General features: G+C 35.9%; 1 protein-coding gene across 1 annotated transcript in view; it reads right to left on the bottom strand.

Annotated features, from left to right (window-relative positions):
* The window catches only part of PTPRQ (protein tyrosine phosphatase receptor type Q), a 99,480-nt gene that overhangs the window by 74,594 nt on the left and 11,843 nt on the right, over positions 1-13,043 (bottom strand). The window contains exons 10-17 of the mRNA XM_059472321.1: positions 10,912-11,125; positions 9,099-9,251; positions 8,802-8,981; positions 7,893-8,000; positions 5,214-5,495; positions 4,281-4,463; positions 3,511-3,612; positions 1,126-1,246 (exon numbers count right to left, since the gene is read on the bottom strand). Of these exons, the coding sequence (XP_059328304.1) occupies positions 1,126-1,246; positions 3,511-3,612; positions 4,281-4,463; positions 5,214-5,495; positions 7,893-8,000; positions 8,802-8,981; positions 9,099-9,251; positions 10,912-11,125 (1,343 nt within the window). The remainder of the gene's footprint in view (positions 1-1,125; positions 1,247-3,510; positions 3,613-4,280; positions 4,464-5,213; positions 5,496-7,892; positions 8,001-8,801; positions 8,982-9,098; positions 9,252-10,911; positions 11,126-13,043) is intronic.

The raw sequence follows: 13,043 nt of genomic DNA, 5'->3' as shown, positions 1-13,043 counted from the left end.
AGGATGCAAAGTTGCATAACCTCAAGTCTTTGAACACAGTGTGCATCAAAACCATAGCCCTTATCATAAAGTAACTTTTCCCTAGCTTGAGGACAGTCATTATTTTAAAGAGCAACAGACATTCCCAGTAGAGTAGAACTAACAAGAGAAGACAAATTCAACTTTTCTGGAAAGAAGAGCTTTCTTCTCTTCACTTTATCATCAACTTAACTAGAAATTATCATTTAAAAAAATAGTAGTAACTGAGGCCAAACCCCACCCCAAATAACAATAAAATAATGTAAGCTCAAGAGCAGTATGCCCATAAAAACTGAGGATTTGCACATCTACTTCATGTCTTATGCACTTTAGTATTTGCTCCCTGCACCTTAGCAATGGCAATAAAATGGTAAAACATAAATGCAATATATTAAAAGTGATCAATAAAAAACCTTTTCACTTCCAGTAGAAGTTATAGATTTTTGAAAAGATGTCACATTGCTAGACCAAACTATGTTTTGCAAGGAATAGGACAGAAGCTGCAAGTTTTAAAGTAGCAGAATTCCTGTGTAAAGGTGAAAAAATATGACAGGACTAAAAAAATATATAATAGAAATGGTTAGATAGAAAAAACTAGAACCCAATAAATGAAAAGTATCTGTTAAAAATATGTGTTTGCTATGAATGTAATAAATACAAAATACAACAGTAGGCATAATTGATAGCACATACAAAAACTCTAAACATGGCTCTTACACACTGTCTATAACAGGAGGCAATATTTCTCTATTTTAAGCCTACTTCAAATCTCCTTGACAATTCAGCATGGGTTTGCACCCTGCCTTGCAGCAGGCCTAATCAGAATATAATGGAAATAGGCACCATGCTCTAGTTTGATTCTGAGTTCACTTACTATAGCATAACCTTTGGAAAAAGATGTTGGAAATGCTTATGAAATGCTGAAATTCTTCCCCCATTTTTTTGCTAGTCTGAATTTTCATATAAAGAAGTCCAGTATTTTAAGTGCTGGATGGATATTTGTTCTCCCAAAACATGTATTCAACATATTGTGTAACAAAAACCTAACATTCCTGATAGGTTACAGATTAACATTTATCCTCAGAAGTACTTCCAGAAAAATCTTACCAGACACAAACTGTGTAATAGAGGATAATTCCATTTGGCTCCAGTGGAGGTTTCCATGACAACTTCACAGTGACACCCAACAACTGTTTTACAGAGAGGGCTTGTGGAGGAGAACTTGGAGCTGTAAAACGAGAGAATAGGACACAACACCTTGTTAAACAGCTAGGATCAGTGGGATACACAGCATCCTTAATTAGGCTTTGAATTACTTGTGATAGAAAGTTAACCTTGTACCACACTGGTACAGTATCCATCCGCTAATGTTAAGGCACAGCTTCTTTTCCTTTTTCTGACAGATGATAAAAGAAGATTTTGCATGGTATTGTTAGAACATCTGTTTCTGTGATTCAATGGAAAAAGTACTTCATGAGAAAACAGAGCAATGGCTAGGTCACAGTGATTCACCTACTACCCAAGTACATTGCTGTAATTTTTTTCCCCCTTCTAATAAAAGCAAGAGCTTTATAGATATGAACACATGAAAATACAGCATAATAGTTCCCCTGAGGAAAAGAATGTGCTGTAAAGAATTATACGAGGTGCCAAAAGGTGGAAAAGTGGATAAGCATGGCATTGAGAGATGATAAAATTGTGGGATAACAGACAGCAGTAAAATCTATTCACTCCATCAAACAAGGACCACATTCATAGATTTAACGTGTCGCAAGGGCAAATGAAAAGATAGGCATTGACTGAGATCCTTAAAATTAATTTTAAGATGATCCCTAGATGACACCATACCCCAGCTCTGCAGGGAAACATTGTAAATAAATGAAAATGTTAGACCACGTTTGTCTTTGTTCTAAGGTTCTTATTAATTTTACTGAGGACAAATAACTAATGCTTGCATAAATTATGCTGCTTTATTATCAGCATGTTATTGAGAAATGAATCTTTATCTGCATCTTGATTCATGGACCTATGCATCACCATGAAGTAATATTAGAATTACATTTGTTTTTCTCAAACCAAAGAGCATCATGCACTAAAAATTCAGGTCATAGCTGTAGTCATGCATGAAAATTGAAAATATGAGCATAACTATTAGCAAATCTATGAAACATTTGGTCTGAACCTTGGAACACTGTGTTCCTGTGAATACGGAACATGTGGTGTATTATAAATATTGTTGTTTTTCACTTCTTGTTCCTTTCACTATCTTGAAAGTTGGCATAAAGGTTTTATAACTCCTTATATTATAGAAAAACTATTTTATATTTTTTCATGGACAAAGGTTTACTGCATTCCGTGAGTGTATTTACTGGTGAAAAATGTTGACAGCTGTATTTTGTGTTTTACTTGTTATATTATCCTCAGTGACTACACAATAAAAGATCTGTCATATGGCAAGTGTCATCTTTTTGACATGTCTAGTTAATTCTACAATTCTTATTCATGGAATTTTTTTTTTCTAAAGAATAGAAACTACATTGGTCTAAATAAAAATAATCTCTGCTAAAAGAATTGATTTATCCAATCTAGCTCTTTTCAGTCTGCTCCAGAAAAATAACTCTTTAGCAAAGTTTTTTTACTGACAGTGTGGCTGATGAGTTGCTTGCGTCAATGTCCCTTTAGATATGTTCCCAGAGATTTCCAGCTGAAGCAAAGGAGAGGAACAGACACAGCCTTTTCCAAAATGTCACTCACAGCACCTAAGTTAAGATTTTTGCCATGAATTTTTTTCAGGATTCCCCTGCAGAAACTCGAAAGGTGACCAATGATAACTTTGCACTACAACATTGTGTTCTAAAAGTACATTTTAAGTATAATTTTAAGGTTCCTCTGCTGGTTTGTGACCCACTGTAAAAATTAGCAGGGTTTGCAACAACTGTGTTCTACCCTCAGCCTGCACACACCCCAGCTCAATTTGGAAGTCCAGTGCTACAGATGATGGACTTTGGGCATTTTCTTATTATTAATAATTTCATATCTATCTATGTGTACCTGTATGTGCATCTGCTTAGAATAATACAAGAAACCCCACAGAAATGTCCCTGGACCATCCAAACTGCCTTTTTGTGGTTTTCCCTTTCCCCAGGTCTCACATGACTGAAAAACCAAGTACAATAATTCTACCATGTCATGTATTAGATTAAAATAGTATGAGTAAATTAAGATACTTCAGATTCATAAGATATTGTTAAGATCAAAAGTCAGGCAGAGCAATTGCAGCATTTCATACAGCTTGTCCTGATAAATATATTGGTAGATAGATGGATAGGTAGATAAATATGTTTGTGTGTAGATACGTAGGCACAGATAGAAATGGAGAGATATAACTTACAACAAAAATGCATAAGACTTAAAAATACCTGACATGAAGTTTAAGAGTAAATTAAAAATACAGGTAGAAAATTATGCACTGAAACTTCTGTTCTGACTTACCATCTTCATCAGTTAGTACATGCAGAGGTGAACTACGAACGCCCTCTCCCATTGTGGTACTAGCAGACACTTCTACAGTATATTCTGTATACTTATTTAAATCTAAACAAACAAAAAAGAATAATTCAATAAAACAACTATTCAATGGAACAAATTAGTTTTTTAATGGATTGCAAGTATTTTTGAAGTGGTGAATAAGCCTATCACACTGATCTGTGTCATTAGAGACTGAAATAAGCATTGGGAAAGCTTGGGACACCAAAAGCTTGGCAAAAGAAGGGTCAAAGCCCTAATTACCAGTTTATACTTCATATTCCTAGAATGCTTTGCAGTTTGTCCTTGGCTGTAGTCTGAAAATGTAGCCGTGAGGGTACTGAGCTCCCAGCATTAATTGCTGTGCCACACCTCAGAAATAATGACAGAACTTAGGAAAAGATTCAAAGGTGAGTGGAAAAGGAATTTTTTTATCCAGAATATGATTAGAAAGATATGCAGGTGACTTAAGGGTTTCCTTTGTTACAACGATATTGAAGTTCCTTGTACTTTAATCATCTAAAATACAATGAAATTTATGTTAGACTCCACCATTTGAGGCCCATTTCACCACATTATGACAGGACACAAATTATTTTTTCAGGACAGGGAGCAAAAAACTTTCTGTAAGGGCAAGAAGGATCAGGTCCAACCAATGAACTAAGATATCTCTGTCTGTTGCACATTTCCCAGCAAAACTGACAGTTGCCCTAAGTTCCAGATCATTATATACTGGCCTGCAATACGTAGTGTCAGAAGGGTAGTGTTTATAACTCTTTGCTCAGTCCCATTAGTCCTCACGAGATATATTGTGTAGGTCTGTATGATTCCATTGGGAATGGATGGTGGAAAAAATGATAATTCAATTTCCATGGATGAGATGTTCCTATAGGTTATGTTTTCTGGTGCAGAAGCAGGAACTAGAAGAAAAAAAAAAATAGAAGATTTCAGTCAGTTTCATTGATTTGGAAAGAATTCTTATAAACCAGTTTCAATTAAACACATTGTAAATATTCAGATTTGTATCCTATATTTTTAATGAAATACATTTTTAAAGAGGCTGAATTTGAAGATCAAAAACACTTAGACACACACAATACCAACAAAGTCTTTAAAAAAAATATAGAAATCATCTTAATTCATATTCATCGCTGTTATGGCTGCGCTTGGCCATGGTTCCACTCCCACTGATCCAGTCCCTGCCTGACATGGCAGCCTAGCCTCAGCTTGGCTCCCCCACTGCAGGCCTGCCCCACTGTCACTGGGCTCTGTCTGCCTTGGTTATTGTCACTGAACTTGTGAAATTTCTTTCCTGGCTTGATCTCAGACCCGCGGCATCAGCAGGAGGTGTTTGGCACTGCAGACTGGCCCTGGCTGCCGCACCTTGCCTGCTCCATGTGCTTTGCAGTAGGGTGGTGAGATGAGTCCTGGCTAGTGACACCTCTGCTCATCTGGCCCAGGAACCCTGGGGCTCTTAACTCCCCATCCCTTACCAAGCACCTGGCCTTGCTCTTTTGCTTTGTATAGAAAAGAGAAAAATGGGATTCAAACTCACTGCCTGGCAAAGTAAGAAAATACTTTTTAAATTATTGAAACTTATCTCCTGGACATCAAAGGTTATCATGAAGCAACTTCTTGTCAAAATTTTTCATTCTTTAAAAAGTACTCACCAGTTTCAGAAGTTCTGACCAGAAGAGGAAAAGATGACTGATTCCCATAGCCAAGTCTGGTGAATGCTCTTACTGAGATGTTGTAGAGAGTATATGGCTTCATTTCACTTAGTGATACACTTGTAGATGAGGCATTTTTAATAAAAAAATTGTTGGAATCGCTGTACAGAACTTCATAGTGAGTTATGAGACCATTAGGCTGCTCAGGTGGTAACCATCTCAAATTTATTTCTGTTGCAGTTACATTTATTAATTCTAAGTTTTGAGGTGGGGAATCTGGTTCTGCAACACAGAAATCAGAAAAAAACCTTTTCAAATAAAGAATACAGAGCTGAGATCATAAACCTATTGGATCCTGGCGTTGGATCCTAACTGTAACAAAAGGGCTATGCTCATTTTCTCAATCTTGTTCTCAAAGCCTTTCCACTTTTTACCTTACTTAATTTGGATATGTCTCTTTTTTACCCATAAAATTAGGCATCTTTTTGCATTATGACACTTTAGCTTTTCTGGAATTTCTTTTCTCATCCACTTCTAAATCTATCTGAAACTGCACTTATTATGAAAAAAATTTCTTCTCTCTACTAGTCTCATGCAGACTGGTCCTTCAAATCCTCTCATTGTCTTCCTCATATTCAGTTCTTTAAACTTGGATTAATGTCCTCTGCTTTTTTTGAAAATCACCACCCTTAGTACTTAATCAACTATTGAACCAAGAGAGGGCCTGCATGCAGAGTAACTAAATTCCATTTAGAGAACCCTGTGTAAATCTTGCACACTCTGGTGTGAAGGTCATGCACAAAGCAAGTCCAGCTCCAGGGTGGTGTGTGGTTAAATCTATTGGCAATGTATGAGCTCATGTGACTCCAGTGTGCTAATAAGGCATGGAAGTGCTGAAGAAGTGAGTGGGCTGCACTTATGAATAAAATCAGCTCTGAATGTCAACTTTGATTCCTCTGAAGGCTTCACGACTTTACCCCTGAAATAATCTGTAAAATCAATATGAAAATATACTACCTACTCAGGATCATAGAATTCAGTTTGTGTACAAATATCCATTTGAAGATATTTCAGAATTCATTATGAATATTTTTGCCTAAAAGGTCCCACAAATCATTTTCATTCCTGATTTCTGAGCACATGAAAGTGTTAACTGTAACAGATCACTGTTCTCTGGATGACAAGACTGCCCACATGAATATTTTCCATGTGAAGAAGATTAATTTTTAATTTAAATGTATTTTGCCATTTATCTGGCATGGTAAAATATTTAAATGCAACAGCCTAGTTTCTTCCATCCTAATGCAAGTTATCTAAGACAGTTGTAGTGAATCTTTTATTTGGAGGAATCTCTCCTTTCAAGAGTCAAACAAATTTCTGTTTCTGGGCTAAAATTAGGACACATGAATCTCAGCCTGAATTACTTCAGGAAAGCTAAACAAGAAGAAGAAGATAAACAATTATGGATAGCCTTATAAAAAGGCAAGAATTCTCGGTGGGTTTCTCACTAGTTTCCTCAAGCTTTGCATGGCTCTTTTATGAGTGAATGAACAGTTGGCTGTTGGCTCTGAACAGAGAAACTCTACCATGAAAAATTTCTTTAATACTCTCAGGCAAGGGACTGTAAGCTTTCAGAGAGAAAAATACTGATATAAGTAATTTTCTTCTCTTGTGATATGCCTTTCCCCTGTAAAAATACTGAAAGTATAGGAGAATATAATTTTTTAAAAGATTTGCAACTATTTTAAGTTTCAGCATTTAATCTGATATTTTGTGTGGTTATTCAAGTCACCTAAGCTACCAAAATACCCATGATTTTTAATCCTGTAGTTGTTTTCTCTCCTTTATTGACACTCAATTATTTTTCTTGTATTACAGTACATTTAAAAATGATAGAGCTAAATGAAAATTGGGCAACCACCCTCTGGATTACTTCAGTAAACCTGGAAATAACTGCTGAAACCAGTGAAAATACAGACTTGATGCAAACAAGAAAAGACTAACATTCATGGCTCTGCTCTGCAAATCAAATTCCCATGTTTTCTTTGCAGAAGCCAATGACAACTCCGGCTCTTGCCCCAGTGCCTTCATGGGTTGAAACTGCCTTGCAAGTAAGAAAGGAAGATTCAAAAATCTTTATAATGTAGTATTACACCTGACATTAAAATTATTGAGCAGTCCTAAAATTATTAAAACCTATACAAAACCAACTGCTTATTATATTCAGCATTAAAAAATCTTCACTTTATTAGCATCTTTGCCTACAAATAGAAATATGGTCTCTGAATTGGTGAAATGCCCATATGCTTCAAACCAACCTAATTTACACATGATAAAAAGAAAAAGACAATAAAATAGAATCACAAAGATTATTATTTAGATGAGTGCTAGGGACATTGTTTTGAGAGAGGGAGCCTCAGCTCTGCAGCTTTCCTTCCATTTGTCTATCACATTTGAAATTAGTTGATTGCAGGTCATGCCGCAGCTTTCATTACTATTTTTTTAGCACTTACCTAAAAATTATCTGAATGAAGTCACTGCCTGATAGAAGACTAATAATTTCAACATTGGTTTTATCTATACACTTTGTTCCCCCTTTTTTGTGTGTGCTAGTCTTCTTTTTGAACAGACACAAACGTCAGTACAGAAAATAAATCATCATTGCAAACAGTGTATTACCGTCCTCAGGGGTTCGCACAAACACCTCATTCTCTTCAGACAAAGCACTTTCTCCAACTGCGGTAGAGGCTGTGACTCTCATTTTATAATCTGTGTACTTTTTTAAACCTGAAAAGATTAATTTAAAACATCTTGATTCTTAACTTCATAGCAAGACTGTTGACTTCTTTTGTCATAGCTACCTATAAAACTATAGTACTGGATACTGTTCTGAGAGTTTTTGATACATGCTAAAAGAATATGTACAATACTGTTTATTTGGTGACAGTCAAACAGGCATGCAGTTAAATCAGCAGATTTTGAAGTAAGTCAGGCAGCTTCAACCCTGTAAATAGCTTAAAGAATTTGTGAAGTATGTCAAAGGATGCATATATGAACATCCAAATATGGGGGTTTAATCAGTACGCATTATTCTGATTAGCATCGATGATAAGTGAAACTCTATTAGAATGTGTTTGCTTCAATTACTATAAAGAATACTACCTTAAAATAAGAAAATTGTTATTGATGTCAGATAAATACTGTGAAAAAAAAACGCAAATCTGAAAAAGACTTGATGATTTAGGAATATTTTCCTATGGGGAAACAGGAGACTGAGGCAAATATTCCAAGGAGAAATCCATTTCACAGATTACTGCTTGTACCATTTAAAAAATTACTGTTTATCTTAACCAGCCCTCTTCTCCCACCTCACATACCCTACATATTCCTCCACAGTAGACAATCTGAGTAGTGTCCCAACCTTGGTTTTATATGCAGTTTTGTTGTGTGTGTGGATGTGTGTGAATGTGTGAGATTTGATCTACATATATTTCAAATGGCTACAATATAAAATTAGAAAAAATAAGTTTGTAAAATTTACTTGCAAGTTTAAATTTTTATATTTTTTTTACTTAAATGACACCGTACCTGTCATAAGTAAGCTGTTGTTTGAAGTTGTTTCATGAAATGCTCTTTTTGTATCCAGTTCCATGGCATAAACAGTATAATGAGTGATTTTCCCATTAGGATTTGCTGGAGGATCCCAATACAGCAAGACAGAGGAGGAGCTAATATTCTTGTAAAATATATGTTGTACTGAGCTTGGGACTTAAACAAAAACACAAGAACATACAGTAAGTAAATAAATAAGTAAAAAAAATTCAAACATTCAGTGAAATAAGTAATTAATATATGTCAACTTTGGTAATACCAGTTTCAATTTACCTTGTTCACTTGTCCTGACTGTAAGAACTGATGGTGGTCCTTCTCCAACAGCAGTGAAAGCAGACACACTAATTGTGTAATCTGTGAAAGGTGTGAGGCCCTTTATAACATATGACAGTTCTTCAGCCAAAATGTCGATGTTATATTGAATATCTATGAGTCAATAGAGAGAAATTGTTGCTTACTCATAAAGTCATTTTATTTCTTATTCATTCTAAACTCACTCTGGCATGGCAACCTGGAACTATTTTATTCTCAAAGAATTAATTTATATGTCAATTATAAAAATAAAAAGAAAAGTCTGCCTTCAACCTTTTAACTTCCCCAAAGGAGAGTCCCTTTTCATGTGTACAATAGATAGGTAGGCTTAGGTAAAAGGAGTAGAATTGTGAGGTTTTGTGAGTAATCCTCTAGAAGCTAGGAAAGGGTACTTTTGTATAAGGTCTAGTCTCTCCAGTGATTTCAGAGCAATGGCTCCTAGACTGATGGAGCTTTTGAGGGGTTTTAAATAGTTTCAATCAAGAAAGACAAATTCCATCTTCCTTGCCCTCCCAATGGTGCTAGAATAACAATACTTGGAAAGGCTGCCTTCACAGATCCCTTCACGCTGGTATTTTTACCAGAAGAGTTGTGGTCAGTAGAATGATGAAGCCATGCATGCCCACAAAGAGAGTGGTGCACTCAAAATAAAGTTCAAAGTCAGCCACAATCCAACTGTGTTAACCAAAACCATCTGCTAAAAAATAGTCATTATGCCAGTGCAACATGAAAAGGTGTGGGCACCTCACATACCTGAACATCAGGCTCAGAATTCAGTGAGAAGGGCATTAAAATAAGGGCATTGAAAAAAACATCAGGCCCTGTTGAAAATTTGGCTGTCAACAGCTTTAACTACTATAATAACTCCTATAAAACAATACTTGGATGGTAGATCACAAGAGACACTGGCTGAAATAAATTTTCAGCAGCACAGACATCTTTTAGCAACTCAATACCTCAAACTGAATGAGGCCATAAAAAGAAGATTTACATTTAAATGCTGTGCATTTCCTGTGTACGACAAAGAAGATTCTTCAGGATTAACATAGCACAGAAAATATCCACTGTCGTTTAAAATAAAGGATTAAATTCTGGTTTTAGATACTGATGCATGTAGATGAATTCAGTGACTTAATTAAATCATTTTTTAAAAAACAAAACCTATATTTTCTCCCCACTGTTCAAAACACTGTAAAAATTTTGAGTGATATTTGAAATCCCTGTCTGTCAGCTGAGGGCTGCTTAATGATTTGTAAATATCCATACTTGGTAAAGAAACAGTGGTCCATTGATAATACAGAACAAGTGTACTCACTAACGACATCACCATGTCATGGGGTCATCTCCACCTGTTTGTAACCCATACAGCAAAGTTGTAACTTTTTGACCTATTTACCTTCACTGACATTTGAAAACCTATTAGTCAAAAGGCTTAGAAAAATCAAGGTCTCTGAAGGGCTTGGAGATATGTTAATCCCTGACAATCACACCTGCTTTGGCAACTGTAATAACTGATTGTCTATGCAGCTTGGCTGGTGGCTCTCGGGTGCTCCTTTCACTAGGAAGAAGGTCAGCTGGGTGACAAGGGGCTAGTTCCTGCCTGTGTGGCATTCCCATTTGCTTCAGAAGGTTATTTGGTAGTAAAAAAATCTGACTCCAGCAAATGACCCATTTATAATTTGCTTGAACCATGTGCTAAAGATCATATCTGGGACAGTGATGAGGGTCCTTCAGCACAAAGAAGCAGGTAGAAAAATATCCTAAAATATCTTACCCAAAGCGGAATGTAGTTCTGTAGCTCCATTTATATCAGGCAAATTATCACCAGATACACTTGTAAATATTACTGGGGAAGTTGTCTGAATGCTGGAAAACATTTCAGCTGAACCTTCATATAAATCATTGTCTGCTTCCATTGAATTCCAAGGGGTAGAAGAAAGTTTGATATTTTCATTTATTGTGTATGGTTCCAAAGAGTCAATCAGATACTATAAATTAGAAATACAAAAAATAAAGCACAAACCTAGTCATCATTAAATTATAGAATTGAATTTATATATAATATAGAAGTGATGCTTGTATGTTTGTACATGCAGATAAATACTATATAAATTTTAGCATACAAACATTATTGGTCATTAGAATAATTTTTAAAATATAAGCTTTGTCATAAAAATGTTCAGCTGCCAGTAGCCTACAACATTTCATTCTCGTTATTGTTTAATCAAACACCACCAATGTTTTATTAAAAACAATTCTTAAAATATGTATTTTATAATAATGTGACAATTTTAAAGTAAGGCCTTTAATTTTACAGCTATAAATTTAGAGCTATATTGAATACATACACATTTGAACTTGGGAGATTTTATTTGTACTTTCTCCTGAAAGAAGGCAGCAGGCATTGAAAAGGACTTCAGATGGTCCTTCCAGTCCCTCAGGGAAAGGATTAGCAGGCTGACTAAATCTCTGAGAGGGAATAAGAGGAGAGGGAGAAAACCAGAAGCTGATGAAATAAAGGAGAAAGAAAAATAAGGGTGTATATATATGAAAAGGGAGAGTGTAGGGGAGGTAACGTGATATAGGGGCCCATAAGACAGAAGATGCAAAGAAAAAATGTTGGAAAGGGATGGCAGCAGATATAAGTGGAGCAAGAACAACAAAGAGAGGAGAAACAAAAGCAGAAAAGAGAGAGAGAGGCTAAAGCATAGGTACAAAATGGTGTGTTAGTACCAGATCTTCATGCCCCTTCAAAATCTGGGACCAGATCCAGGACTCAAGTATCTCTGAATTGTTCTGCTGTCATCTGGAACCCTCCCCACTCACACATATGGCCCACCTCATTGCCAGAAAGACATATTTTTACAGTAATGTAACTAATACACATTAGTCCTTTCCCTATGGACTCTGGGCAGAGAAAGGGCAAAGCCACATTTTTACTCCTTTAACATGAGGTACATTAGCCGCAGGCACAGACAGAGCACCAATCTCACCTAAGTACCAGGAGGTAAAAACTATCTATGATTCATCTTCACCAGCATTTTATAGCAAAATAGTAGGCCACATAGAAATACTTTTTGGTTCTGAGGATTTTCCACATATAAGACAACAGCTTTTTATTGCTATTGGTTTTTGAGTACCATTAGCACAGTGAGTCTGTCAGTTCAAGCCCTGTAGCTGCTCTAAGCTGTGGTCAATGCAGTTCTAGATAAAGCAAGGTTGTTTATGACTTGCTTTGGGTTTTAATTAGAAAAATACATTCTATAAATTATAATAAAGCAGCAATGATACTGCACTGAGAACTCAAAAATTAGGAAATTCCATCACCAAAACATTTTTGTGCAGAATATTTTAATTTTTTGTGTCTGGACTATGATACAATCTATAATTATAGAGTTACATGCTTTCCTTTCCCAAGGATGCCTGTCTGGTTTAATGAATGGATCTTTATCCTAATTCTTTTTCCCCTTGCTCCTTATTTAACATTTGACTCCAGGCTCTATTTAATGTATATCATTCAACTTGAAAGTGAACTCCTTCCTTGAGCCCTACATCAAAAAATTAGATCCAGATCCAGTGAAAGACATCACTGCCTGAAAAAATAAGGAATTATGCAGACTTTGGGCACCTGTTTCCAAAATTCAGCCCAAAAAGCCCTACCCAGAAAGAATTAAATCCTGAGCTGAATGTTTGCCAGGGGTCTGCAGTTCTGTGCTGCATACTCAGAGATGCTCTAAGCACATAAAGCACATCAGCACCCAAAATCCAGAAGCTAGACTGATTGACAGCCTAAGTCCCCTCAGAGATATGATCCCATAGATGTGCACAGACATCCTTAGTATGTAACCACAGCATGGAGTTAAGCATGCAGCATCACACATGTGAATTTAAGGATACAAAAGGAGG

The sequence above is a fragment of the Ammospiza nelsoni genome, chromosome 5 (assembly GCF_027579445.1).
Source record: "Ammospiza nelsoni isolate bAmmNel1 chromosome 5, bAmmNel1.pri, whole genome shotgun sequence".
Classification (NCBI taxonomy): domain Eukaryota; kingdom Metazoa; phylum Chordata; class Aves; order Passeriformes; family Passerellidae; genus Ammospiza; species Ammospiza nelsoni.
Note: the sequence above shows the minus strand (reverse complement) of the source record. Positions and strands in the feature narration are given on the sequence as shown.